Consider the following 26,163-nt stretch of genomic DNA (forward strand, 5'->3'; position numbering starts at 1 on the left):
CTGGTATTTCTCTACGTAGCAGCGGATCATTTGGAGAAGCGTCCGATTAAACCTCTCAACTTGGCCATTCGACGCAGGATGGTAAGGAGTCGTTCTGGTTTTGGCTATTTGGAGAAGCTCACAGAGGTCACGGAACAGGCTGCTTTCAAAGTTGCGTCCCTGATCTGTGTGGATTTCTAGGGGCGACCCGAACCGGGAGATGAACTCCTGTAGAAGCTTCGTCGCAGTCACTTCCGCGGTTTGTTCAGGGATAGATGCGACCTCCACCCACCGGGTGAACTGGTCCACCATGACAAGGACGTACTTGTTCCCGGATGCCGAGATAGGGAACGGCCCGAAGACATCTATGTGGACCCTGTCCATGGGAGCACCGGCCTGGAACAGTTGCATCTGAGCTCTGCCGACCCTCCCGGAAGACTTGCAGGCTTGGCACTGTGGGTACCGGCGGACAAATTGTTGGACGCTGTCCGCCAGTCCCACCCAGAAGAACTCCCGCTTGACTCGGTGGCACGTCTTTTCTCTTCCCAGGTGGCCTGACTGCGGAGGGCAGTGGCAAGAACGCAGGACTTCTTGTTGGAGGGCTGCTGGAACTATCAGGCGGTAGACAGGGACTTGGCCGGTTCCCTCATCCCAGCGGTAATAGAGAACGTCTCCACGGCGTTCCACATGGTCCCAGCACAACCAGAACTTGCGCACGGCCGGACCCTCCAGGGCTACTTCATCTTGAGACGGTAGCTGGCCTCCATCCTTCCAGGCGTGAAGCTTCCTCAGCAAAGGGTCACTGCGCTGGTACTCTGCCAGCTCCTTCTCGGTATACTGGGGCAGCCAGTTAACAGTGGGTGGCGATGACTGGATCCCAGTGTTTGAGTTCTCGTCCACTGGTGGCTCGGCAGTGTCCACCGGGTTCTGGTCGGGTGTCGAAGGTCTTGACGCCGGATCCGTAGTCGCCGGGGTCCTCGTCGTCCTACGGATCGCCAGGGGGACCACGTCGTCGACATCCTCGTCGAACCTTGCCCATCTCTGGTGTTCACGTCGGCAGTACGGGCAGCCTTGGCAGGGCAGTGAGTCGGGGCTTTCTCCTGCCCGGTAGCAGTCACAAGTTGGCGCTGGCGCCCTTGAAAGTGCATCCGCGTTGCCATGCTTGACTCCTGCTCGATGCTCTATTTTGAAGTGGAACTGGCTAAGCTCCTCAATCCACCTTGCTAGCTGGCCTTCGGGACTTTTAAAGCGGAAGAGCCAGGTCAGGCTGTTGTGATCAGTTCTCAAGGTGAAGTGCCGTCCGAGCAGGTAGTGCCGGAACTGCCTGGCGAACCGGACTACGGCCAGCAACTCCCGGCGAGCTACGCAGTACCGTTGTTGGACTTTTTGGAGGTGGGCGCTGGCATAGGAGACAACCCTTTCCTCCCCCTCTTGGACCTGCGAGAGCACCGCGCCTATACAGGTGTTTGAGGCGTCAGTGTCGAGGATGAACTCGCCATCTTTGGTGGGGTAGGCTAGCACCGGAGTGGCTGTGAGTCTCTTCTTCATCTCCTCGAACGCCTCCTGCTGGCGATCGGTCCAGTGGAACTCTGTTCCTTTACTCTGAAGCTCGTACAGCGGGTTGCAGATGAGAGAGAAGTTGCGGACGAAGCGTCGGTAGTAGTTGCACAGCCCAAGAAAGGCCTGGAGCTCCGTGATGTTGGAGGGTGGACTCCAGTCTTCCACTGCCTTCACCAGCTCGGGGTTGGGAGCGATCCCCTGTCCGCTCACTATGTGGCCCAGGAAAAGCACTTCGCTGCGCAGGAGATGACACTTTGAGGGCTTGAGCTTGAGCCCGCTGGCTTGGACCCGCTCGAGGACGATGGCCAGGTTCTTCAACCCATCTTCAACACTGCGGCCAATGACGATGACGTCATCTAGGTACACGAGGAGGCTCTTCCACTGCAACCCGCGCAGGACAACCTCCATGGCCCTCTGGAAGGTGCCTGGCGCGTTGCAGAGTCCGAAAGGCATTCGGGCGTACTCGTACAGGCCATAGCGAGTAATGAAGGCCGTCTTGCATCGGTCAGCAGGATGGACTCCAATTTGCCAGTATCCACTCTGCATGTCTAACGTGGAGAACACGGTTGCGCCTTCCAGGGTGTCCAGACACTCTTCAATCCTTGGAAGCAGGTACGCGTCCTTCAGCGTCAGTTCATTGAGTCTTCGGTAGTCGATACACCATCGAACGCCTCCATCTTTCTTCCTCACCCGGACCACAGGTGAAGCCCACTCAGACGTCGATGGCGTTATCACTCCAGCCTTCAGCATTTCCTGGAGGTGCTGTTCCTCCTCTTGCTGGAACCCCAGCGGTGTGCGGCGGGTTGCCTGGCGTACTGGGCGTCCCTCTCCGGTGTCGATGCGGTGCTGGACAGCATCAAAACAGCCCAGGTCGTCGTTTGCTGCTGCAAAGACCTCCTTGTGCTTGACCAGAAGCTGCAGTAGGGCTCTCTGCTGCCCCTCTTCGAGCTCCTTACTGGCGGCTGCATACAGGGATGACAGATGGTCTGGTAGATCCAAGGCTGTTGCGGACTCCAGCCGTCGCACTGACACTTGTTCCTTCTCCGCCGGGTTCGTGGGGTTCGGCTCTAGGGACGGGGTTTCCTCTGCCTCAACCAACACGCCCAAGCAAACACCTCTCCTTAGGGTCACTTCGCGGGGCGACAAGTTGCATAGTCGCACAGGGACTCTCTTGGCAACGTCGACTACTACACTGCCTGAAGAGACTCCTTCTGCAAGGCCAGTGGGCTCCAGGACGGCAGAAATTCCTGGCTTTGGGCCTTCCACTAGACCCCAGACGTCGCGTTCGCTCTCCGCTGGTAAAGTCGAGGGGCACTCCAGCAGTACTCTGGAAACCGTGTACTCTCCTAGCGACCTGCCTATGACGACAGCGCCGATCGGTTCTCCATCATCGTGTACTTGTCCTCCGACCGAAACTGTGACTCTGGCGGCTAGCATAAAGTCCAGACCCAGGAGAAAGGGGTCGCGGATGGGTGCGACGTAGACGTCCCAGTCCTTGGTCTTACGGCCCAAGCGGATGGTGACTCTATACTTCGGAGTCTCGGTCATTTCTTTCCCCTCCTCCGCGTTCCTCAGGACGGCAGTCCCCACACTTGGCTGACCAGCTAGCTCCAGCTGACGGAAGGTGTCTTCAGACATGACGGTCGCCTCCGCGCCGGTGTCCACAACGCACTTGAGTTCCAGTTTGTTGACCGTGATGGGCACTACCAGACTAGGACCATCTCCTGCTGCTCGGTTTATGCGGGGTGCTGGCTGGCTATCGGCCTTTTCCTTGACGTGAGGGCTCGGTGAGCGGGAGGTGCAGTCTCGTTTGAAGTGGCCCTGGCCTCCACACTGGTAACAGGAGCCTCTAGGGGTGGCGCCCGGACTCGGTGATTGGTAACGCCGCTGCCCATTAGTGCTGCTCGCCGGCCGCTCTAGAGTTCTGCCCCGTTCCTCCTTCTTCTGTTCGGCTGTGTCGGATGTCAGCTGCGGGGGGGGACGGTTTCCAGGAACGCCGCATTTCCTGCAGCAGCGCCGCTACCTCGGCTTTCAACTCCTTGATGTCAGCATTTAGGTCGGACTGCGTCGCGCCGGTGGCCGTCGATGTCGGGTTTGGCGCTCCCCCTTTACGCTCATCATCCCATGACACTCGGCGAATCCGCCCCTTAGCTTCGCTCTCCCTTCCAAGCGTTGCTCGATAGTCGTATTCTCGGGCTTCTACCTTCTTGAGGGCGTCTGCCAGGGTCTTAGGTTCGGAGCCCAGGACTTCGTAGGCGATGTTTTGGTTGCGCAGGCCTCGCAGGAACGCCTCGGCCGCGAACTCCTCCTGCAGTCCGACGTCGACCCCTGGATAGGCTAGCGTAACCAGCTTCCGTACTTCCTCTCCAAATTCAGACAGGCTAGTCTCCTTCCCCTGCCGAACCTCGCTCAGTTTACGGCGGGCAGTACTTTCGGGTATTTCTCGTCCGAAACGGCGCCGTAGCTGCTCCACCAGCTTGTCGTAGTCCTCGCGGATAGGAGTCGGTTGCGCCATAACGAATGACATAGCGCCTTCTCGCAGTCGCAGGTAGAGCATGTCCAGGCAGACTTCCTTGCTCCAATTCCGCTTCCGGGCCATCCTCTCAAACGGGCCAATAAAGGAGTCCCAGTCGCCCTTCCCATCGTAGGTAGCTAGCAGCTTCACTTCACTTTCGTGTCCTACTTCTCTCCTGTAGCTACTACTCCGGTCCCGACCGTTCCCTACCACTGGACTATTTGTTATGACGGATGGCGGCCCTCCGGTACCACCAGTAGGCGGCGCCGCGTCACCCCGGCTGGGCGTGCTCAGGAAATGGTGACTCCCTCCCGGAAATGCGTTCCGGGCTCTGGCGCTCCTACCACCCCGCTCCGCTGGAGTACTGGTGACAAGGGGTTTGGGATGGTGACTTCTGTTGCGGCCATCCGCTACTGGGCCGACATTCTCCATTCCCGGGGGCAAAGCATATTCACGGGGTCTCACATCCGGTCCGTCTGGACGGGGGACCAGTGGAGTAGTTAACTCCATGTCCTGCACCTCCAATGTTGTAATGCTATGACTGGCTCCATGGCCACTATCAAAGCCCTCCTGATAGCCATTGAATGGCTGCGGGGAACTAGGGAGCGGGTGGAGTCCCGTGCTCAATTGCTGCACAGCGGGAGGTTGGGGATGTGGCACAACTCGCCCGACAAGTACCCCTTTAAGCATGCACTTCACCTCCTCCATTGATTGTTCCTGCTTTTCTTGGTTAAGGAGGGACCGCTCAAACATTTGGGCTAGACGACACATCTGCTTTTCCATTTCGCTTTCCACAGCGCTATCCTCTCCCCCCCCCCCCCTACAGCACCGTGCTCCACGTGCTCGATCTCCTCAGTAGGTTCCAACATCATCTAGATCACATGCAACGATGGCCTTGATAAAGTGCTACTGCACGTAATTAGCCGGTTGCTAGTTAGCAAGGACGCTAACGTAAATAGCAATAGCACCGCTATTCTGTATGGAGACAGAATGCAATCCAATTTCACCACTTCTGAACACCACTTGTCGCGGGACTGGGTTTAGATGTTCTTATATTAAGTAGTTGGAGGGTGGGAATTATGGTGCGACAACACAGTCTCTGGCGTTAATTAGCCGGGCTAGGCTACGGGTTTAGCAACCCACCTTGCACTGCTCCTGCAGTCTGCAGACGATGACGGACGCTGGCTAGCCTGGCTGGGATGGTCTCACTCTGCAGACACTCGCACTGTCACTGGCTGCACACTCTGATCTCTCTCTGGGGGCTGATAATCACTCTTACTGGTTCTATTATGGTCGTCGCTGGTTAGTCACTGTCTAGCGTCAGCTCAGTCGAGGTGTAGGAGTCAGGAATGTTACGTCTGATCGCTAACACGTTATGCTAAGCTAACACTGTGTGACAGTCTGTAAACCACTATAACAACTAACTCACGCTGTGCTGTGCAATGGATAACAATAGGCAGCACGCACGCATTCCTAAGTCTCTTCTCATTGGCTAACAGGGTCTCGCGTTACTTTAGTCAGACTGTCTGTCTGTCAGGGAGCTGTCCCGCAACACTATACACAATAAAATAGCACCCCTCCCAAACAGCTACAAATACCACGCATTAGGCTACTATGCAAGACGATTGCACCACCGACTCCCTCTTTTCACACGCAATATTAGCCTACATCGACAGCAACAGTCGTATGGACGGTCACTAGCCTACTACTAAATTTAGACATGATAGTATTCATGCTGACTCTTTCACAGGCTGCACGGCGACAGCAAACAAATACATAGCTTTTATTCTGTACGGACACAACATTAAGAAATGGAACAAGAACAAACACATAGCATTTATGTGGCACGGCAGCAGCATTAACAAACAGCCTAGAACCAGAACAAAAATGTGTCACTCTGTCTAACTCACTCGCTGCACCTAGCTAAATTCTTGACAGACTGCTGCCCAGTCGCTTACCAACCCGAGGATGACCCAAGTCAGCTTTCCTACAGTCATTAAATCGACCCAAAGCACAATTAACTACAAACATGTCCAAATTAAAAAACTGCCATCCCCAGCAGGAGAAACAAAATAACCACAATCGTAGCCCAAAGCTAACAACGTAAGTTAAGATCTGCTAAACCAGGCTAGGCTAAGCTAAAAACAAGTAGGCTACAACACCATGGCAACAGTAAACAATGTGTCTCAGCGAAAGACAATGCTGTCAGCAGAGTTTCCAAATCAACCATATTAGCTAATTTAAAATATAGTCAGACTCAGTCCATTGACGGCTTCAAAGGAGCACAATCTGGTGGTTGTTGTGGTTGTTGGCAAACACATCAATGATGCGCTGGACATCCAAGGCCTTCATCCTTTGTTTGTTGATGGCCAACAGGACCAAGTTGCTCTTTCGGGCATCACCGCTGCTGTTCCGTAGATAGTTCTTGATGCGACGGAGGCAAGAGAAGCTGTGTTCGCACGTTGCAGAGGTCACAGGCAGAGTCAGTGCAATGCAGACGAGTTTGTGTAAATCCACAAAAGCGTCCTGGTAGGGCCGCATTAAAGCAAGAAAGTCTGCCATGTCATCCACAGCATGTCCCTTACTCTTCTTTCTTTCCCGCAGACGCTTAACCTGGTGTAGCTCTGCGGTGAGGCTGTCTTCTGTCACTCCATAGAACTGGGCCATGGGCTGCAGAGATGTCTTGTCTAGGAAAGACGCATGTTTGGGGCTGAGTGCTGAGACTCCGGTTAGCACACCTCCAGCCTCAGTTGAGAAACGTCTTTTCATTTCAGCCACAAGTTTGTCGATCACCGGGTAGAAACAATGTACGCGCAGCGCATCTGGGGGCATATCAGCAACAGGTGTGCGCTCGATGGGGTCCTCGACAACAAACTCCTGTAGCTGTCGAGGGCACTGTCACTGTCTCCTTTCTGTGGGGGGGGGGCACACTGTACTCCGGCTTTGACACACAGGTTGCTCGTTCCCGGATTTCCCTCCACGACTCCTCTGTCCGTTTGTCTGACAGTGTCGCTATCACAGAGTCCGCTAAATCCATTGTTGTGGCAAGCTCGAGGCTGGGAGATTGGAGCTGGACAGACATTAACTTTGTGATGCGGAACAGATCCTCGAAAAGCATGAGAAGCAAGACAACCTGTTCATCAATAAGTCCACTCACGGTTCTGGCCTCAGATTTCCTCCGTGCATTGGACTGAGACATGACATCCACGAGTGTTGCTCTACATGCAGGTAGTGATTTACGGATAGCCGGCCCACCAACTCTAAGTACTGACAGGCCCAGCATGTGTCAGATAGGCTCTTAAGTTCGACTGGCTGTGCAGTTTCCATTTCTCTCTGTTTCTTGATAAATGTGTCATGAGCGACCGAGTTGGAGAAAAAGTTGTACAACATTTGTACACTTTGAAAAAATTCTGCTGCTGCCTCCACATTGCTGACCACACCAACCAACACTAGGTTTAGTCTGTGCGCATGGCAATGGACGTGCAATGCACCTGGCACCTCCTGTTTAAATTTCTGCTGTACTCCGTTCTTGCACCCCGACATGACGGCAGCCCAATCATAACACTGTCCCACACACGTTTTGGTCAATGTTGCACTGGCCGAGGGTCTATTTTATGCTTTTCAGAAGCAAGCTGGCATCCAGGCCATCGGCGTGCGTAAAGTGCAGGAATTCCTCACGCCCTTCTTCTCCTTTTAAATACTGCACAACAATGGAAACTTGTTCAGTTTTACTGATATCTTGCTTTCGTCAACCAGTAGGGGGAAATGTTCAGCCTCCCTAATTTCATCACGTATTTCTCCTCTCATCATATCAGCCATTATTCAAAAAATCTCGTTTTGGATGTCTGTGCGTGTATTTGGCGTTTTTTTGGGTTGTCGATCATTTTCTTTGCCACCATCTGGTCAAATTGGCCAATTAAGTTTAGCAGCTCCACGAAGTTCTCCTTATTTTTAGACCCCTCATCCTCCCAATGACCTCGCTGAGCAATGCCTTGACATGCAGTATAATGTAGGGACATCACAACAACTCACATGTACTCACGGTTTTCTTTCACGGTTCTTGAATGACCAGCGTCAATCATATTTCCAATCTCGAGCCATCTTTTGTTACCAGTTTAAACTCAGCCCATGCCCCCATGGCAAACCTCTGTGCCAAACTCCCATTGTGCTTTTTAAAAGCTGTTGTTGTGTTCTTCCAATTTTTATATCCATAATGAGTAAAGGCCGGCTCGGAATAGAACCGCTGCCCACCACCACCCAAAAAATGTCGACAGGCGAAGCAGAACGCTGAGTCCTTCTCCATCGAATATTACATCCAGCTATACCAGGCAGCATTAAAAGATCTTTGCTGGCTACCCATTAGCCGTGAAGGGTAATTTTTCCTGATTGGGCACCATCGTCCATCCCCAGGTCGCTGGCTAATGTCACTAACGTTAGCTCTCCTAGCACTTGGATTAGCATGGCTAGTGACCTCGGTCGCTGGCAGTGCCTGGTGGTGCAACTCCCTCTCCATCTCCTCTTCCTCTTGCTGATCTTCTTTCTCTTCTTCTCTCTCGTCTTCCATCTCCTCTTCCCCTTGCCCGTTTTGTTTATCTTCAAGGTGGCAGGTGGAAGAAGCAGGCTGCTGTTGCAGCTGCTTGTCCTTTTCTCTCTCATTTGTTGCGCTCGGGCCCGGCACCTCTTCCGTCCGAGGACGTTTAAAGACAAATCCATCCATTAGCCTAACGTTCTTGATTTATTAACTTAAGCTATATATTTAATTGGCTTGCCTTACCAGACGCTGCTCTGGGTCTACTGGCACTCGGAAATTGGTCCTCTGCCTACAGATGTGTGGACCTAGTATTGCCAACAGTGCCTCAAACTGTGCCACAGACATCCTGAAGCGACCATGGTACAGTTTCAGCTCTTGGACGAGCCGGTGAAACTCCCCGTGTTCTGCTCTCCTCTCCGAGATAGGATGCACCCAAAACTTTCTTTTTCTTTGAGTCAGTAAAAGAAGGACCGTATCGTTGTCGCTGCTACTGCTTGTCTCCGTTTTACCTCAAACACACTGCCAGACGCGGCTGTTTTATTTTTTTTATTGATTTATTATCGTGGCGCGAAATAGAACACGAAAAAGCGGGGGGGAAAACGTTTAGCCCTTGGTATGCATTGGTTTGGTGCGTTAAAATCGCGTAGCTTTTTTTTCGCTTTTTCGTGCCGTTTATTCGCATTGCGCTAGATGTGCAAGGACCTTTAGGCTAACGCAGTTGCCGCCCGTTTTTTTAATATAGCTACGCATCTGGTGGGCTCACGTGAGTGCGTAGTGACGTGTCAAAGTAAAGCCTCTTCATTGATCTCGGGACAGTGACAGGCTGACAGCCACCTTGAATACCAATATAGGGATACTGAACGCATATGAACTCGGGTCATTGGTAGGGCTAAGGTGGGGCTAACGCAACTTGTGGGAGAGCTATAGCCTACCCAAGCCACACCCTAGCGCCGCCTCTGGCTGTCCCACTGAAGGCACATAATGGACAGTGAATAGAAACCAAAGGGCTGTGCAGGCTGAAAGTGAATGTGAAAGGGAAGCAACAAAACCTTGTGGTTGTTCCTAATGATCATGAGTCACTGCTAGGAGACAAAGCATGTGAGGACCTTGAGCTGGTCAAGATTGTCCACCCAATCAACAGAGAAAAGGTGGTTCTTAAGACACGGTGACTGACATTGTGCAAAAGTTTCCTGATATCTTCACAGGCCAAGAGACGTTGCCATTCACCTACAGAACAGAGCTGAAAAGTTATGCCAAGCCAGTCGTGCATGCCCCACGGAGAGTGCCAGCACCACTTCGAGCCAGCTTAAAGAAAGAACTCAACCAGATGGTGACATTGGGAGTCATACAACGTATTGAACAACCGACGGACTGGGTGAACTCCATGACATGTGTGAAGAAACCCAATGGTGAGTTAAGGGTGTGCCTAGACCTCAAAGACCTTAATGAGAACATTAAAAAAGAGCACTACCAGATACCGAAACAGGAAAAAATCACTAGTGAAATGTCAGGGACCAAATTCTTCAGTAAACTAGATGCATCTTATGGTTTCTGGCAACTGAAATTGGATGATAAAAGCAATACTACACGTTCAATACACCGTTTGGCAGATACTGTTTTCTTAGACTTCTATTTGGAATCAAATCGGCTCCCGAAATCTATGACAGAGCAATGGAAACAATCATTGAGGGTGTAGAAGGCACTTGGGTTTAAATTGATAACTTAGTTGTGTGGGGCTCTACACTACAACAACACAACGAGACTGTTGAACCTCCTACAGAGAATCCAGTTGAGTGGTCTGAAACTGAACAAAAACAAATGTCAGTTCGGGGCAATTGAGATCACTTTCTTAGGTGACAAGCTGTCCGGAGAAGGAGTGGAACCAGACCGCTCCAAAGTACAGGCCATTCTGGACATGCCCCCACCTACAGATAAGGAGGGTGTACTGCGAGCCATGGGTGTGGCACATTTCCAGGGCAAGTTCATCCCGAATCTGCCAGAAAATTATACATGATTTAAAAAAATTTTTACAAATAAAAAACTTAAAAGTGCGGTGTGCAAAAGTATTCAGCCCCCTTTTCTCTGAGTGCAACCAATTGCCTTCAGAAGTTGCCTGATGATTGCTGAATGATCGAATGCTGACCTAATGACTAAATAGAGTCAACCTGTGTGTAATCTAATCTCAGTACAAATCCAGTTGTTCTGTGACGGCCTCAGAGGTTTGTTAAGAGAATATTGGGGAGCAAACAGCATCATGAAGTCCAAGGAACACACCAGACAGGTCAGGGATAAAGTTGTGGAGAAGTTTAAAGCAGGATTAGGCTATAAAAAGATTTCCCAAGCTTTGAACATCTCACGGAGCACTGTTCAATCCATCATCCGGAAATGGAAAGAGTATGGCACAACTGCAAACTTACCAAGACACGGCCGTCCACCTAAACTTACAGGCCGAACAAGGAGAGCACTGATCAGAGATGCAGCCAAGAGGCCCATGGTGACTCTCGACGAACTGCAGAGATCCACAGCTCAGGTGGGGGAATCTGTCCACAGGACAACTATTGGTCGTGCACTGCACAAATCTGGCCTTTATGGAAGAGTGGCAAGAAGAAAGCCATTGTTAAAAGAAAACCATAAGAAGTCCCGTTTGCAGTTTGCAAGAAGCCATGTGGGGGACACAGCGAACATGTGGAAGAAGGTGTTCTGGTCAGATGAGACCAAAATTAAAGTTTTTGGCCTAAATGCAAAACGCTATGTGTGGCGGAAAACTAACACTGCACATCACTCTGAACACACCATCCCCACTGTCAAACATGGTGGTGGCAGCATCATGCTCTGGGGGTGCTTCTCTTCAGCAGGGACAGGGAAGATGGTCAGAGTTGATGGGAAGATGGATGGAGCCAAATACAGGGCAATCTTGGAAGAAAACCTGTTGGAGTCTGCAAAAGACTTGAGACTGGGGCGGAGGTTCACCTTCCAGCAGGACAACGACCCTAAACATAAAGCCAGGGCTACAATGGAATGGTTTAAAACAAACATATTCATGTGTTAGAATGGCCCAGTCAAAGTCCAGACCTAAATCCAATTGAGAATCTGTGGCAAGATCTGAAAACTGCCGTTCACAAACACTCTCCATCTAATCTGACTGAGCTTGAGCTGTTTTGCAAAGAAGAATGGGCAAAAATTTCAGTCTAGATGTGCAAAGCTGGTAGAGACATACCCCAAAAGACTTGCAGCTGTAATTGCAGCAAAAGGCGGTTCCACAAAGTATTGACTCAGGGGGGCTGAATACTTTTGCACAATGCACTTTTCAGTTTTTTATTTGTAATTTTTTTTTTAAATCATGTATAATTTTCTTTGTACTTCACAATTTTGTGCCACTTTGTGTTGGTCTTTCACATAAAATTCCAATAACATATATTTATGTTTGTGGTCATAACGTGACAAAATGTGGAAAAGTTCAAGGGGTATGAATACTTTTGCAAGCCACTGTACTTCTCTGCAACTCCTGACTTCCTCATACAATACCACACCTCCTCTCTCGGCACCCTGTCGTATGCGTTCTCTAAATCTACAAAGACAATGTAACTCCTTCTGGCCTTCTCTATACTTCTCGATCAACATTCTCAAAGCAAACATCGCATCTGTGGTGCTCTTTCGTGGCATGACAAGACGTGATTAAATACAGAGACAAGATTTACTTTTCACCTTGATTACATAACAGAACGTTACAGCAGTCAGTTGGGAATACACTTAAGCTTTGTAGCTGGAACTGTAAAGGTCTAAACCAACCAATAAAGTGTAGTAGGGTGCTCTACCATCTCCAGCATTTGGGATCTCAGGTTGCATTCTTGCAGGAGACTCACTTGAAGGTTTTGGCTCACTCTAGGTTGCAGAAGGGCTCTATCCCTCTGATTTCCAAAGCAAAGCTAGAGGTGCTGCTATTCTAATACAGAAATCTGTACCTTTTGTTTCCTTTAATGCCACCTCAGACGGCAATGGTAGATATATTATCATCACTGGAAGCATCTATAATACTCAGTTAAGTCCTGCCAACGTATATGCACCAAATTGGGATGATAATAACTTTTGCACTTTTTTTCCAAGCCTCCTGATATGTCCTCACACCTTCTTGTCTTCGGGGGGGTTAACTGTTGGTTGGGTCCTTTAGATTGGTCCCCCAGTAAACCTAGCAATCCATCTAAATCTTCTAAAGTTATTAAAGCTTTTCTTTAGGAATTTTCCGTTGTAGACTCCTGGCGGTTTTTTAACGCCACAGGTAGGGAGTATACGTATTTCTTCCCTGTCCATCATACTTACACCCACATTGATTATTTTTTTCTGGACAATAGACTGGTATCCTCTGTTCGTTCATGTTCTCACAATTCTATTGTGACCTGAGTCCTGTGCACCCTGGCGTTTTAACCCACCCTTGTTTTCTAATGACAAATTTGTGTAATTTCTGACTGCTCAAATTGAGTTTTTTAGAGCCACGAATGAGACACCTGGTGTCTCACCATCTCTTCTTCGGGAGACCTTTAAGGCATACATTAGGGGACAAATTATGTCATATGCTAGTGATGTGTTAACATGGTGATGACATGGTACAGACATGGAACGCTCTGACAACTAACAGACTAAACACCCAAATTTAAATACTTTCCCCACCAATCCAACCATTCCCCAATCCTCTGTGAATAGTACACATGGCCATTTTAACTCTAGCTTATGGTCACGACAATTTGCATATGAAACCGATTGTTGATTTCGGTCGTTATGCTCCTGTATTGTTTATAGGGGTGGGGGTACCTGCAGTCAGTTGAGACTGAAGAGGTCACTTAGATGAGTGATGAAACGTTTCTCCCAATATAAGTTGTGTCCAGATGCACTGATTCAACTCTCTGGGATTTCCTTACCTGGATTATTGAGCATGCATCAAGATATTCTCATACAACAGCTTTACCAAAGTGAATGATTTAGAAAACAAAAATGAGGTGAGTGCTGAATGATGCAGGGCATGGCGTGAGGTGGGTGTGGGATGAGGTGTCCCCAGGCCGCAGCTGAACCATATTGATATGGAACTCCCTATATGTGCATCATTTCACCCAGAGGACTTCACCTTAACCATTTCCAGCCTTTTCATTGTTAACCTCAACCCCCACCCCAATCCTCTTATCCCTAACCCTAATTTATCAAAACGTTGCAACCAGCTGGTGCCAAATGAAAAGAGTAAAATTAAAAAAATAATAATAATTTTTACGGCTCACGGCCCACTTTTTTGAAAACTCACCTTCTACAGATGGTGGAATCCTGGCTCTGGGATTAGTGGGGCTCCACAAATGGGACCCGTGGGAAGCACAGTGCCCAACATACTGCCGACTTTGGTAAACAGCACGATTTTCCTTCAACTACCCCCCCACTATTATTTTCCTTTTAACCCCCCAACCCTATCCCATACCCCGCCCCACACTGTTCATGCCCCCCCCCTATTTTTAATCTCCACCTCACATAAATAAAATCATTATATTAACTAAATAAAATTAACTTTAAATACATTCACACAATATTCAGTTAATATTATAAAACATCAATTCATTCAGATAGCTAAATTAATTTGGCCTTGTACAATACATACAACTAATATTAGACCAACTAGAAACAACATAATTTAAAACCCAATTCAGCTTCGAAAAACTAAAATGTGAAAAACACAATACCTCACAGAGAATAAACAGGAGCTAAATCCAAATCCTCTCATTCTGCTTTACAACCTGAAGAGTCAACATCTCTCTCCAGCATACAAACTCACACATAGCCTTAAGCTTTTTTCTTTCTTCCTTTTCCCACAAGACATGTACCTTGCCTGAAGAAGATCGAATCCGGTCGAAACATTGCGATAGGTACAGGCATTTAATTATTCCAATTTCTTAAACATTTTATTTTATTTTTCAGAAATGTTTCCCCAATTTTTGACACAACTGGCCACATATTCAAAAGAAGCAAAATTTCCATAAGATATCTTCTTGCATTTGAGCAAATCATTAAACAAAATGGCAACTTCACCCCCTTTCTTATGCTTTCTGGTTTCGCTCACAAAACTGAAGTTGGCAGACATTGACTCAATAACAGTTGCTCTGTTGTCTTGGTCTAACCAAGTTTCAATTAAAAACATAAAATTGAGCTTGTGCTTGATGATAAAATCATTGATTAAACATGTTTTTCCTGCCAAAGACCTGAAGTTTAGTAATGCTAAATTTAATGTGTTAAAAATAATATCTGCACAATGTTTTGCAACAGGCTGTGGCTGCTAGCACACATCTGGAGTCAGATTAGATGAAGTAGCTGTGCGCTTTAAGTATACTTTGTTCCTCCTGAAGCTGGTCAAAACAGGAATTGCAGATTTTGGAGTTGCTCCTTGCTGTCTGGGGTGGGTTGTAACAGCAGTAGAGGGTCCATACCCAATAAGCAGAGGGAGACATGAGCTGAAAGGGGGGTGGAGGATAAGGACCCAGTTGATCCTAGTAGTCAGCATGCCCTATAATGCTGACCTCGAGGAGATTGCCCTTGGTTTGTTTGGATAAGCAGGAACTTTTGGTGCTGCATAATTTCTCAACAGTCACTTTTATCTGCATCCTTAGTTTGTATGAGATCTCTGAGAAGGGAAGAGGGAGGGGGGGCTGGGAATGATCCATGGTGTCGTCCTTGTTTTCCTGGGTAAAAAAGATTGTTCTAGTTTCCCCAGATTTTCCTGACCCTTTCCAAATACCAGCAGTGGGGTGCTGGTGCTGGAGGCCATAGGTTAGGTTGGCAGTAAGCATGTGGACCCCCACTCTGTTAAATGAACCTCGTCCATTCTGAAACTGTTTCATTGCTCCCAGAACAGGATGAAGTTGTCAATGAAGTTCCGTTTTTTAGCAGTACATGTGGAGGAAAGCCAGGTATTTAATGCCAAGCAAGCTGCTGAACATTCAATTCCTTTCCCTGTAGTCAGGATTGGACCTGGCACAAATATCTGAGCTGGGACATGTTGCAGAATGTCCATTGGGTGTATGAAGTCTCTTTTTAACAGCTCTGGGCCATGTGTCATTCCAGGACAAGTGTCATTTTTTCCAACATGGACAATAAGTGTGTCCATGCCTGGATGGTCGAATAAAACTTGTGGCAGAGTTTGGACCATGTCACCAACCATAGCCTTGGGTGGACAGACAGTTTTCAAAACTTTGCTTGTGACATCTGTTAGGATATGGTCACCTACCTATCTTTGGTTTGATGTCTTGTCTAGCTTGGTTAACGTCTTTTTCAAATGTCCGGTGCATGTTCTGCTGTCTTTTTTGATGATGTGACATTGGCTTTAGCAGCTGTTGATCTGTTTTTTACCTCTGGGTGCCACCGAGAGACGCTCCTCAAGGGCTTAGCTGTATCACGGGCCGTGGCTGCATGGGTCTCTGCGTTAGCTTCTGAGCTAGTGGTGCTAATGATAGCTGTGGCATTAGCATTGTGCTCACTGACAGGCAGCTCATCCAGAATAATAAAGCTGTTCTCCAGCTGAACCTCTGGTGAGACATTAGTGGAACTGTGCTTGTTGTATTTGACTCTTCTTTTACCCCGGACAACGTCTGTCCAGAGATCAAGGTTTGACACTGCAGGGGTAGAACAGGTCTTTGGTCTTGCTCCTTGTTTACCCAATAGCACATATCCAGATTCAGTGTGGTGTCAGTCTCAAGCGGGTTCAGGCCGGACCATGGAACAGTGTCCACATAGTCATCGGTGCAGGGCTCATTATGTCCGAAAGCCACTTCACAATGCGTTTCATGTCCCTGGTTTTGACTGTCAGCTGGTTCTGGGACATCAGCTTGGGAAGCAGCAAACAGAATGTCAATAAGCTTTTCATCCTCTTGTATTTGGTAGAGCACAAAGATTCTTTTTTCAGGCTCTGTGATCTTCTGAGTGAGCATAGCACAGCTGCTGCATTCAGTGGAGGGAGAAGAGAAGGGAGACACTTTTCCCAAAGCCTCAAGACTGAAAATGGGAACATGGCTGTATTTCCACAAATTAAGACAAAAAGCTCAGCGACGAAGTATAAATGAATAAAAATAAAACCACTGTTTACAGCCACCGCAGAGGGATGAGTCCACACAGTTCTCGCCACATCATCATCATGCTTTAGGAAAGGTGGTATGTATTAATTGTTATGGTACACGGAAAAAAGGGAAGATCCATCCATTCCATTATTCGAACTGCTTATCCTCCTCACAGATGCTGAGCCTATCCCTGCAGTCATTAGACGGCAAGCGGGGAGACACCCTGGACAGGCCGCCAGGCCATCACGCAGGGCTTACACACACACACACACACACACACACACACACACACACACACACACACACACACACACACACACACACACACAAAGGGAAGAGTTGCTTCAAATTTCTGGCAGTGTCAGATATGTTTGTCAACCTTTGTTTTTGTTTTGAATGTGTTTAATGACAATCCCCTACACAGGGAGATAAATTGGTTAAAAAAAACCAGTAGAAATGCAACTGTTTTTTTTAAAAATTTTTTACCACTTTTGAAAAGTTTGCTTAAAACTTTACATTTTCAAGAAATTTCGCAATTGTTTTGACATTGACTTTGTCACTGGCCAAACTAGTCAGTTAGGATTGGAATATAAGTTTATATTAATATATCATCTGAAACAAATATTTGCAACAGAGTTGGCCTGAATGGCTTTCTCACCTGAAACAAACTGCTTTTGAGTTCACTTGGAAGCTCCTCTTTCCTGCAGACCAGGGTGTGGATATTTGGTGCACATCTGAGTTTGATTTGGGAACTCTCAACCACCCCAGCAAACTGCACTGCATGATACAATTCCAGTTGATTCCCCCAAGCTGAACACAGCAGATGTGAAAAAAACACAAAACCTGCCTCAGGAACTGCTGATTCAGTTCTACGCTGCAGTAATCCAGTCTGTCCTCTGCACATCCATCACTGTCTGGGTTGGATCGGCCACCAAACAGGACAGGGACAGACTACAACGGACAGTTAAGTCTGCAGAGAAAATCATCGGTGCCAACCTGCCATCCATTCAGGACTTATAAACCTCCAGAGTCAGGAAACGGTCAGGCAACATCACTGCAGACCCATCCCACCCTTGTCACAACCTGTTCCAACTCCTCACCTCTGGTAGGCGCTACAGAGCACTGTACCCCAAAACAACCAGATATAAAAACTAGTTTGTTTCCGCAGGCTGTCATTCAAACGAACGCTTAACACAGTCAGATAAATCCAAGCATGTTGTATACACTGTACTATACATTGTACGTACTGGTACGCTCTGTCATGTCCATCTGTCAGGCATGTATGCAAGTAACCTGCTAACATCTATTTCAGCATCTCTGATAGATTCTCTGCACCACTGCACCTTATCACCTCTTATTTCAACTGTATTAAGTCAATCCTTGTGTATATATCTGAAGATTGTTGTGTTATAGTGTTTTTATTCTATGTTAAGTACACTGAGAGAGCCACGAAACCTGAGTCATATGATTCTGACTCTGAAAAGACACATCCCTTTCTCATGTCTTGCTTTCCAGCACAAAACCTGACATCTTTCAAAAGTATGTACAGTACTTTGCTGAAACTGCATGACATCACTCTTTAAAAGAGGTCACAACTGCAGTTTAGACAGCTGTCAAAATGTGAGTTTATTCAAGGTTGGAAAAGGGCCTGTAATCTTTACTTGTCATAACTGAAAAGATAATTTTGTGTTTATTAAGTGTTTACAAATGCTAGAAATGCTCACCAGCTTTACAAAACAGTTCGGGCAACAATTTTCTTAAAATAAAGATGACATTTTAGAAAAACAAGCAGTTTTTGAACAATATTGTTAAAGCAACAGTATCATACTACAATAACGGATCAGGTCTTGAAAATAAATATGGGCAATATTAAACCGGTAAGAAATTATGAGTTTTGATAAACTGTATTTGTAAATAGTTGCTTTTGTGTCAAACAGATGCCCTGCCTAGTAAAATCCAATTTAAGAGGCAACCGTTACTGCTTCAGACTAAACTTATATCACATGGCCAACTCACACGAATACAAAATAGTCCAAAAGGAGATCTGTCACAGGTACACACACTATCTCAGCCCCAGTTTCTTCTTCTCTCTCTGTTTCTTGCGAACCACTTCAATGTTGCGGTCCTTCCACATGCTCTTTCTGAGCTTGATGGGACGACTGCCCACATATTTTCCTGCGAACAAAGGAAGACAGAGCACATGTCAGTACAGCAGCTCCGGCACACACCACACGGGAGCTTCAGTCTCTACATACATGCAGATACATCCACACACACACACCAGCATAAGCAGTCACTGAAACGTCTGCTCTCAGAGAAAAGGAAGACGTTTTACTGGGGTCTATACTTTCTATTTCCCTGTTCTGTTGCGTGTCAGTCTCACCGTTCATCTCTCGCATGGCTCTGACGTAGTCGTTGGGGTCTTTGAAGCTGACAAATCCGTAGCCTTTAGTCTTCCCTGTACGCTTGTCCCTCACCACCTGGAAAGAAGAAGAACAGGGTGAAAACCTTATCCTAAAAACAAGTGCAAGAAAGAAAAAGAAACGGGACACAACCTTAGCTTTGAGGAAGGATGGGTAGCGGCTGAACGCTCGGGCCAGTATGTCATCGTTCACCTCATTACCAAGATCACCACAGAATATACGGAAATCATCTGGCAGGGACAAGAAGAGAGGAGACAACATGTTTTCCAGCAACCACATACTATAAACACGCACCCATGCACCCCTCCCTTCCCCTTTTCTCTCTCTCTCTCTCTCTTTCACACACACACACACACACACACACACCTTCCTCTGTACCACGAGACACAATCAAAACTTTATTTATACATCACATTTACACAGCACTTCTCACACTGTCAGTGTGAAATTGCCCAAACTTGCACAAAATATCAATATTTTTGTTTTTATTGTTCTGACTTTGTAATTTTATTAGTTCTGAATTTGCAGTGTTGTCAGTAGTTTCAGTACTTCTGTCATTGAGCTTCTGGTTTTATCGTTCTTTTCGCCTGAGCATTTGCCAGGGTGGGATCATGGAGATGGGCACTTTATTTTGTGACAGCAGAATAAAGTGAATTAAACATCAAGATTCAAAGTCAAGAACAGTCTCTGCGACAGCGACTCAAGGCTCCCACACACTGAACCAGTTAGTGTTGGGGTACCCATTCCTTGGGGTTGGACCAATTTGTGGCACAGTGTGTCTCAGGGTTTGTTTGTGCACTGTTTGGGCATACCCAAACAGTGCACCAGCCGATTGAAAACAGCAGAGGGACGGCAGCTGTCTAAGCATAAACCAGTGGTGATTCCGTATGTGGTGGGAGTGTCGGAAAGTTGGGATGCATATTTTCCAAACACCGTGTCTCAGTTGCTTTCAAAGCCCAAAACACGTTGCACCAGAAATTGGTCCACCCCAAGGATCAGGTCCCCTGGCACAAACAGAGCAATATAGTGTACGCTGTTAAGTGCCAGGAGGAATTCCGTGACTTGTACATTGGGGAAACTAAACAGACGCTGGCCAAGAGGATGGCACAACACAAGAGAGCTAACACGTCAGGCCAGGACTCCACAGTCTACACCCATCTACAGGCCAGTGGTCACTCTTTCAAGGATGAGGATGTGCACATCCTTGATAGGAAGGAACACTGGTTTGAATGGGGAGTCAAAGAGGCCATCTATGTGAAGAGGGATCGACCATCCCTGAACCGAGGGGGGGTCTACGAGTATATCTGTCACCAACTTACAATGCTGTGATTGTAACTATTCCCAAGTCCTTTGTGAATAGTACACATGGCTATTGAAACTCTAGTTAATGGTCATGCCTATTTGCATATAATAGTAATAATCGTTACATTTTATATAGCACTTTTCTAGACTAGATTTTCTAGATTTTTCTAGTGCTTTTTTCATATGAAACTGACCGTTGGTTTTGGTCTTTACGCCACTGTATTGTTTATAAGGGTGGGGATACCTGCAGTCAGTTTAATAATAACAATAATAATAATAATAACCTTGACACTGACACTGTTATAAAGAGCTAGCCCAAGACAGCACATACAATTACCTAGGAGTGAAAGAAGGAGACGGCATACAACACTCAACCATGAAGGAGAAGATCCGGAAAGAGTACCACAGGAGAGTGCATATGGTACTGAAGAGCGAACTTAATGCGGCTAACAGAACTGAAGCTATCAACACCCTAGCGATACCTGTAGCGATGTACAGTTTCAATATCATCAATTGGAAACTGAACGACATAAAGAGACTAAACACCAAGACAACAAAGATACTGACCATGGAGAAGATGCACCACCCAAAAGCAGACGTCGACAGGCTGTACCTACCAAGAGCTTCATGAGGACGAGGCCTAGTCCAACTCAAACTGACCTTCAAGAGTACCACTATCGGGCTGGATGCATACCTGACAAAAACAGATGATCCACTCCTCCGAATAGTAAACCATCAGATCTACTCCATCAATAAAGATGCTGCACAATTCAAGAAACAGCTTGATATCACAGAAACCCCACCAACAGAAAATGAGGCAACTACCATCTACGCCAAACAAGTGAAGCAGAAGGCAAAACACCATGGCCAGCGGCAGCTGCAAAAAAACCTGGGAGGACAAAGCAATGCACGGGAAGTACCCCAAAAAGAATGAAAGACGCAGACGTGGACCAACAAAAGACACACCAGTGGCTGAGGAGCACCGGGCTGAAAGCAGAGACAGAGGGCCTGATAATCGCTGCACAAGACCAGAGCGTGGCAACCAGATCCTATCACCATTGCATCATCAAAGTTGGAACAGACCCAAAATGCAGAATCTGTGGAATATATGAAGAAACCATCGACCACATTGTCTCAGGCTGCCCGGAACTGGCAAAGATCGAGTACATATACAGGCACAACAAGACAGCAGCATACCTGCACTGGAAGATCTGCAGGAGTTACAAGATCAAGACGACTGAGAAGTGGAATGACCATCAGCCAAAAATGGTCACTGAAAACAACGATGTCACCATCCTCTGGGAAATGCCCATCCACACTGACAGAGAGATAAAAGCCAACAAGCCCGACATCGTTATCAAGGATAGGAAGGAAAAGAGGTGCATGCTCATCGACATGGCAACACTATCCGAAAAAAACACCTCAGTGAAAGGCACAGAGAAGCTGACCAAGTACAAAGACCTGGAGATTGAAATCAACAGGATGTGGGGAATGAAGACCAAAACAACACCAGTGGTCATCGTTGCTCTAGGACTCACGAAGAAGGGAATGGAAAGGTTCACCAACCGTATCCCAGGCAATATCAACATCTGTGCAGTCTAGAAGATCGCCCTACTCAGAACAGCCCACATATTACAACGAGTACTGTCAATCAATTGACATCTGCCCTATAGTGCCTCAGGTCCATAGTTTGGACCCGGCTCTACAGGATGTAAAACAGGAAATGTGGAAGAAATAATAATAATAATAATAATAATAATAATACATTTTATTTGTGGGTGCCTTTCAGAGCACTCAAAGACACCTTACATAACACAGTTAAAAAACAAGCAGCATAAAATCAAAACAAAGCAGGGTAGACATTTAAAAAGTTAATACAACAGATAAGTATAAACTCATCGTCTGCACAAAACTCAATGAAGCGTGGATCAGACTGAATACGCCAGTTTGAAAAATTGCATTTTGAGACAAGATTTGAAGATTTAAAGAGCGTCAATCTTGTGAATGTCTTGTAGGAAAGAGTTCCATAAGCGGGGGGCAGAATGACTGAAGGCTGTAGACCCCATTGTAGTCAAGCGGGCCAAATGGTGCAGTGAGTTGGAGAGCAGAAGAGGATCTGAGAGTGTGGGAGGGCATGTGGATATGAAGGAGTTCGGAAAGATATGAAGGAGCTAGGTTGTTAAGGGCCTTAGAGGTGAGAAGCAGGATCTTGAAGTCAATACAGTATTTAACACGGAGCCAATGGAGTTGCTGAAGAACAGGAGTGATATGATCTATGGAAGGAGTTCTGGTAATGATACGGCCAGCTGAATTCTGGACTAATTGAAGTTTATGAAGACACTTGAGGGGAAGACCAAAGAGGATAGAATTGCAGTAGTCAATACGGGAAGTAACCAGAGTGTGAGACTGAGTATTGCGGTGCTGTTAGGTGTAAGTGAAGGGCAAAAACAATTAATATTGCGTAGCTGGAAGTATGCAGACCAAGTGACATTGTTGATGTGAGCTTCAAAAGGTAATGTACTGTTCAAGATGACACCCAGACTTTAACACTAGAATGATCAAGGCCGTCATTTTGACGGTTTTGGATTTTCAGAGTTTAATAACTTGGTGGGGAAAAAAAAGATACACGGACGTTGTACCAGACCGTTGTGGTGAAGAGGGAGCTGAGCTGGAGGGCAAAGCTCTCATTTTACCAGTCAATCTTCGTTCCAACCCTCACATATGGTTATGAGCTTTAGGTAGTGACCGGAAGGGTGAGATTGTGGATACAAGCGGCTGAAATGGGTTTCCTCCGTAGGGTGTCTGGGCTCAGCCTTAGAGATAGGGTGAGGAGCTCGGACATCTGGAGGGAACTTGGAGTAGAGCCGCTGCTCGTTCGCATCGAAAGGAGCCAGTTGAGGTGGTTCGGGCGACTGATTAGGATGCCTCCTGGACGCCTTCCTTTGGAGGTTTACCGGGCCTGGCCAACTGGGAGGAGATCCAGGGGTAAACCCAGAACTCGCTGGAGGGACATGTCCAATCTGGCCTGGGAATGCCTTGGGATCCCCCAGGAGGAGCTGGAGGGCATTGCTGGGGAGGGGGACGTCTGGAGTACCCTACTTAGCTTGCTGCCACTGCGACCCGACCCTGGAGAAGCGGCTGAACATGAATGAATGAATGAAAAAAAAAATTATAGACCTGCCACTCCCTGAATTCTCCTAAAATTGCATATATTTGCATTAAAATTAGTTTTAGATCAATTGCACACAAAAAAATGTATGAAAAGATCTACCTAAAACAACCATGAGCCATCAAAAAGACGGCTTGTAATTTGTGCATGATCGTACGCGTCATGCCACTATTTATGACGTGTGTTGGTCGCATCATTTCCTTCATGAAGTTCATTGTTCTGTCCTAGAAACACACTAGCGTTCCCCAGTGCAGAGTGATGGTCTAAACTTGATTTTTGATTACTGCCAACATGTCTGGTTACAGACACCGTTTCAGACGCACCATGATTACCACCGAGGCGTTGCAGTATTTACAGGCATTTGACAGCGGCAATTATAAATTTGAAAAATAGGATTAAAGTTGTTAAAATGTTAATTTTGGTGTCAGTCGTTTCTTAACATACATACTAACATATGCAATGCATTAATATTTCATTTGGGTATTTATCTTGACAGAATATAGAGTTTAAAAACCATGGGCGGTCATTTTGACGGCCCATGGTTGTTCTAGTGGTTTTTAAGTTCCGGTCGCTGTTTGGGACTGTTTCAATATTTATTTTTATTTTTCTTTTTTACATTTCACGTTTTATAGGCCTTGTTACATTTGTTAGATTAGCAATGTGTGTTTTCCGGTTTTTTTTTTCGGGTAATATTTTCACTTTTTTAAATTTTGCTATTCAAGTTTGACCATGTCTCTCTGAAGTTTAAATTGTTTAAAAATAGTATTATAGTTGTTAAAATGTTAATTTTGGTGTCAGTCGTTTCTTAACATACATACTAACATATGCAATGCATTAATATTTCATTTGGGTATTTATCTTGACAGAATATAGAGTTTAAAAACCGGTCGTCATTTTGATGGCGCATTGTCATTTTAAGTAGGAGTGAAATCCCGGTCATTCTAGTGTTAACCTGAGGCGATGGAGGAACTATAGAATTACCAATAGTCAGAGAAAAACTATCAGGTTTAGCCAAATTAGATTTAGTACCTACTAGGAGGACCTCTGTTTTATCACTAAGTTAAATTTGAAGAAGTGGTATGACAACCAGGATTTAATTTCTAGTAAACAGTCAGAAAGGGAAGTGGGCAGAAGAGTGGAGGTAGGCTTGGTGGATAGATAGAGCTGGGTGTCATCTGCATAGCAGTGAAATTGAATACCAATTTCCTGAAAATGTGGCCAAGAGGTAATAGGTAAATAATAAATAGGAGGGATACCAATACAGAGCCCTGGGGAACACTGGTAGTAACCGGAAAGGGTTGTGAGCTCTAATTTTTAAGTTGGACAAACTGAGTGTGGCCAGAGAGATATGATCTAAACCAGTCAAGGGGGTGCCAGTTATTCTAATGGAAGCTTATCTCTCTAGGAGGATGTTATGTGAAATGGTATCAAAGGCTGCGCTCAGATCAAGAAGGACAAGTATGGTTAATAGACCAGAGTCAGCTGCCATCAACAGATCATTAGTGATTTTCACCAAGGCTGTCTCCATACTGTGCATGGAGCGAAAACCAGACTGGAATTGTTCAAACAGATTGTTGTCAGTCAAGTGACCGTGTACCTGAGATGTGACTATTCTTTCAAGTGTTTTAGAAAGAAATGGTAAATTTGAGATTGGGCGAAATTAATTCAAATTGTTGGGGTTTGCACCTGGTTTCTTGAGTATTGGAGTTTTTGCAGCCGTTTTGAGAGATGAGGGAATAAGACCAGAGGTAAGGGAGGAATGTATGATATCAGTTATTAAAGAGGATAGAGAAGGTAGACAGGCTTTTACTAAATGAGTAGGAAGGGGGTCTAACTGACAGGTAGATGATTTGGATTTGTGAATAAGACGAGACATTTCAGCAACAGTTGGGAGTTTAAAACTAGACAGTGAAGAAGAGAGGGGAACAGAAGGGTGAATAAGATGAACTGTATGCAGTATTGTTTGACGAGGTCAATTGCTGATGAATATTTTCAATTTTAGTATTAAAAAAGGTCATGAAGGTGTTACATTGAGCACTTGAAAACAGGTGAGGTGCAAGACTGTCCAGTGGCCGTAAAATATTGTTTACCATGGAAGACAGGACTCTAGTGTTCCCTTCGCCTGATCTAATTCAATTTGCATAATAAGACGATTTAGCTGTGGACAGAGCCTCCTTATTATGAAGTATGTGGTTGTCATACAAGTCTTTATGAACAACAAGGCCAGTTTTCATGTAAAGGCATTCCAGGCGATGGCCTTTAGCTTCAAGGTGGCGTAGTACAGGTGTAAACCAAGGGGCAGAGTGGGTAGAGGAAACAGACCGTGTTTTTAAAGGACCAAGACCGTTTAAAAGACTATAAAGTCGGGGCGTGGCCGGGACGTCGAGGATGTAGGACACATTTCTCTATTGCTCCTGAGTTAGTGACCAAATTTATATATTTAATCTCGCTAAATCGTGCATGTCTTTGGTGGTCAAGCGTCTAAAGAGTCCTTTAAACGATTCACACTATATTTGAGGACTTTGAAGGTGAAATGACATCTAATCGACCGAAAATGGAGTCTGCAAGAGCAGGCCGCAATAAGCCTGCGCCCTCTCCTGAATCTG

General features: G+C 46.5%; 1 protein-coding gene across 1 annotated transcript in view; it reads right to left on the bottom strand.

The window, feature by feature from the left end:
- Positions 1-18,265: 18,265 nt before the first annotated feature.
- The window catches only part of rbm42 (RNA binding motif protein 42), a 59,343-nt gene continuing 51,445 nt past the window's right edge, over positions 18,266-26,163 (bottom strand). Inside the window, exons 11-13 of the mRNA XM_056286574.1 lie at positions 19,219-19,316; positions 19,047-19,143; positions 18,266-18,838 (exon numbers count right to left, since the gene is read on the bottom strand). Of these exons, the coding sequence (XP_056142549.1) occupies positions 18,726-18,838; positions 19,047-19,143; positions 19,219-19,316 (308 nt within the window). The 3' untranslated portion in view covers positions 18,266-18,725. The remainder of the gene's footprint in view (positions 18,839-19,046; positions 19,144-19,218; positions 19,317-26,163) is intronic.

The sequence above is a fragment of the Lampris incognitus genome, chromosome 9, assembly GCF_029633865.1.
Source record: "Lampris incognitus isolate fLamInc1 chromosome 9, fLamInc1.hap2, whole genome shotgun sequence".
Classification (NCBI taxonomy): Eukaryota; Metazoa; Chordata; class Actinopteri; order Lampriformes; family Lampridae; genus Lampris; species Lampris incognitus.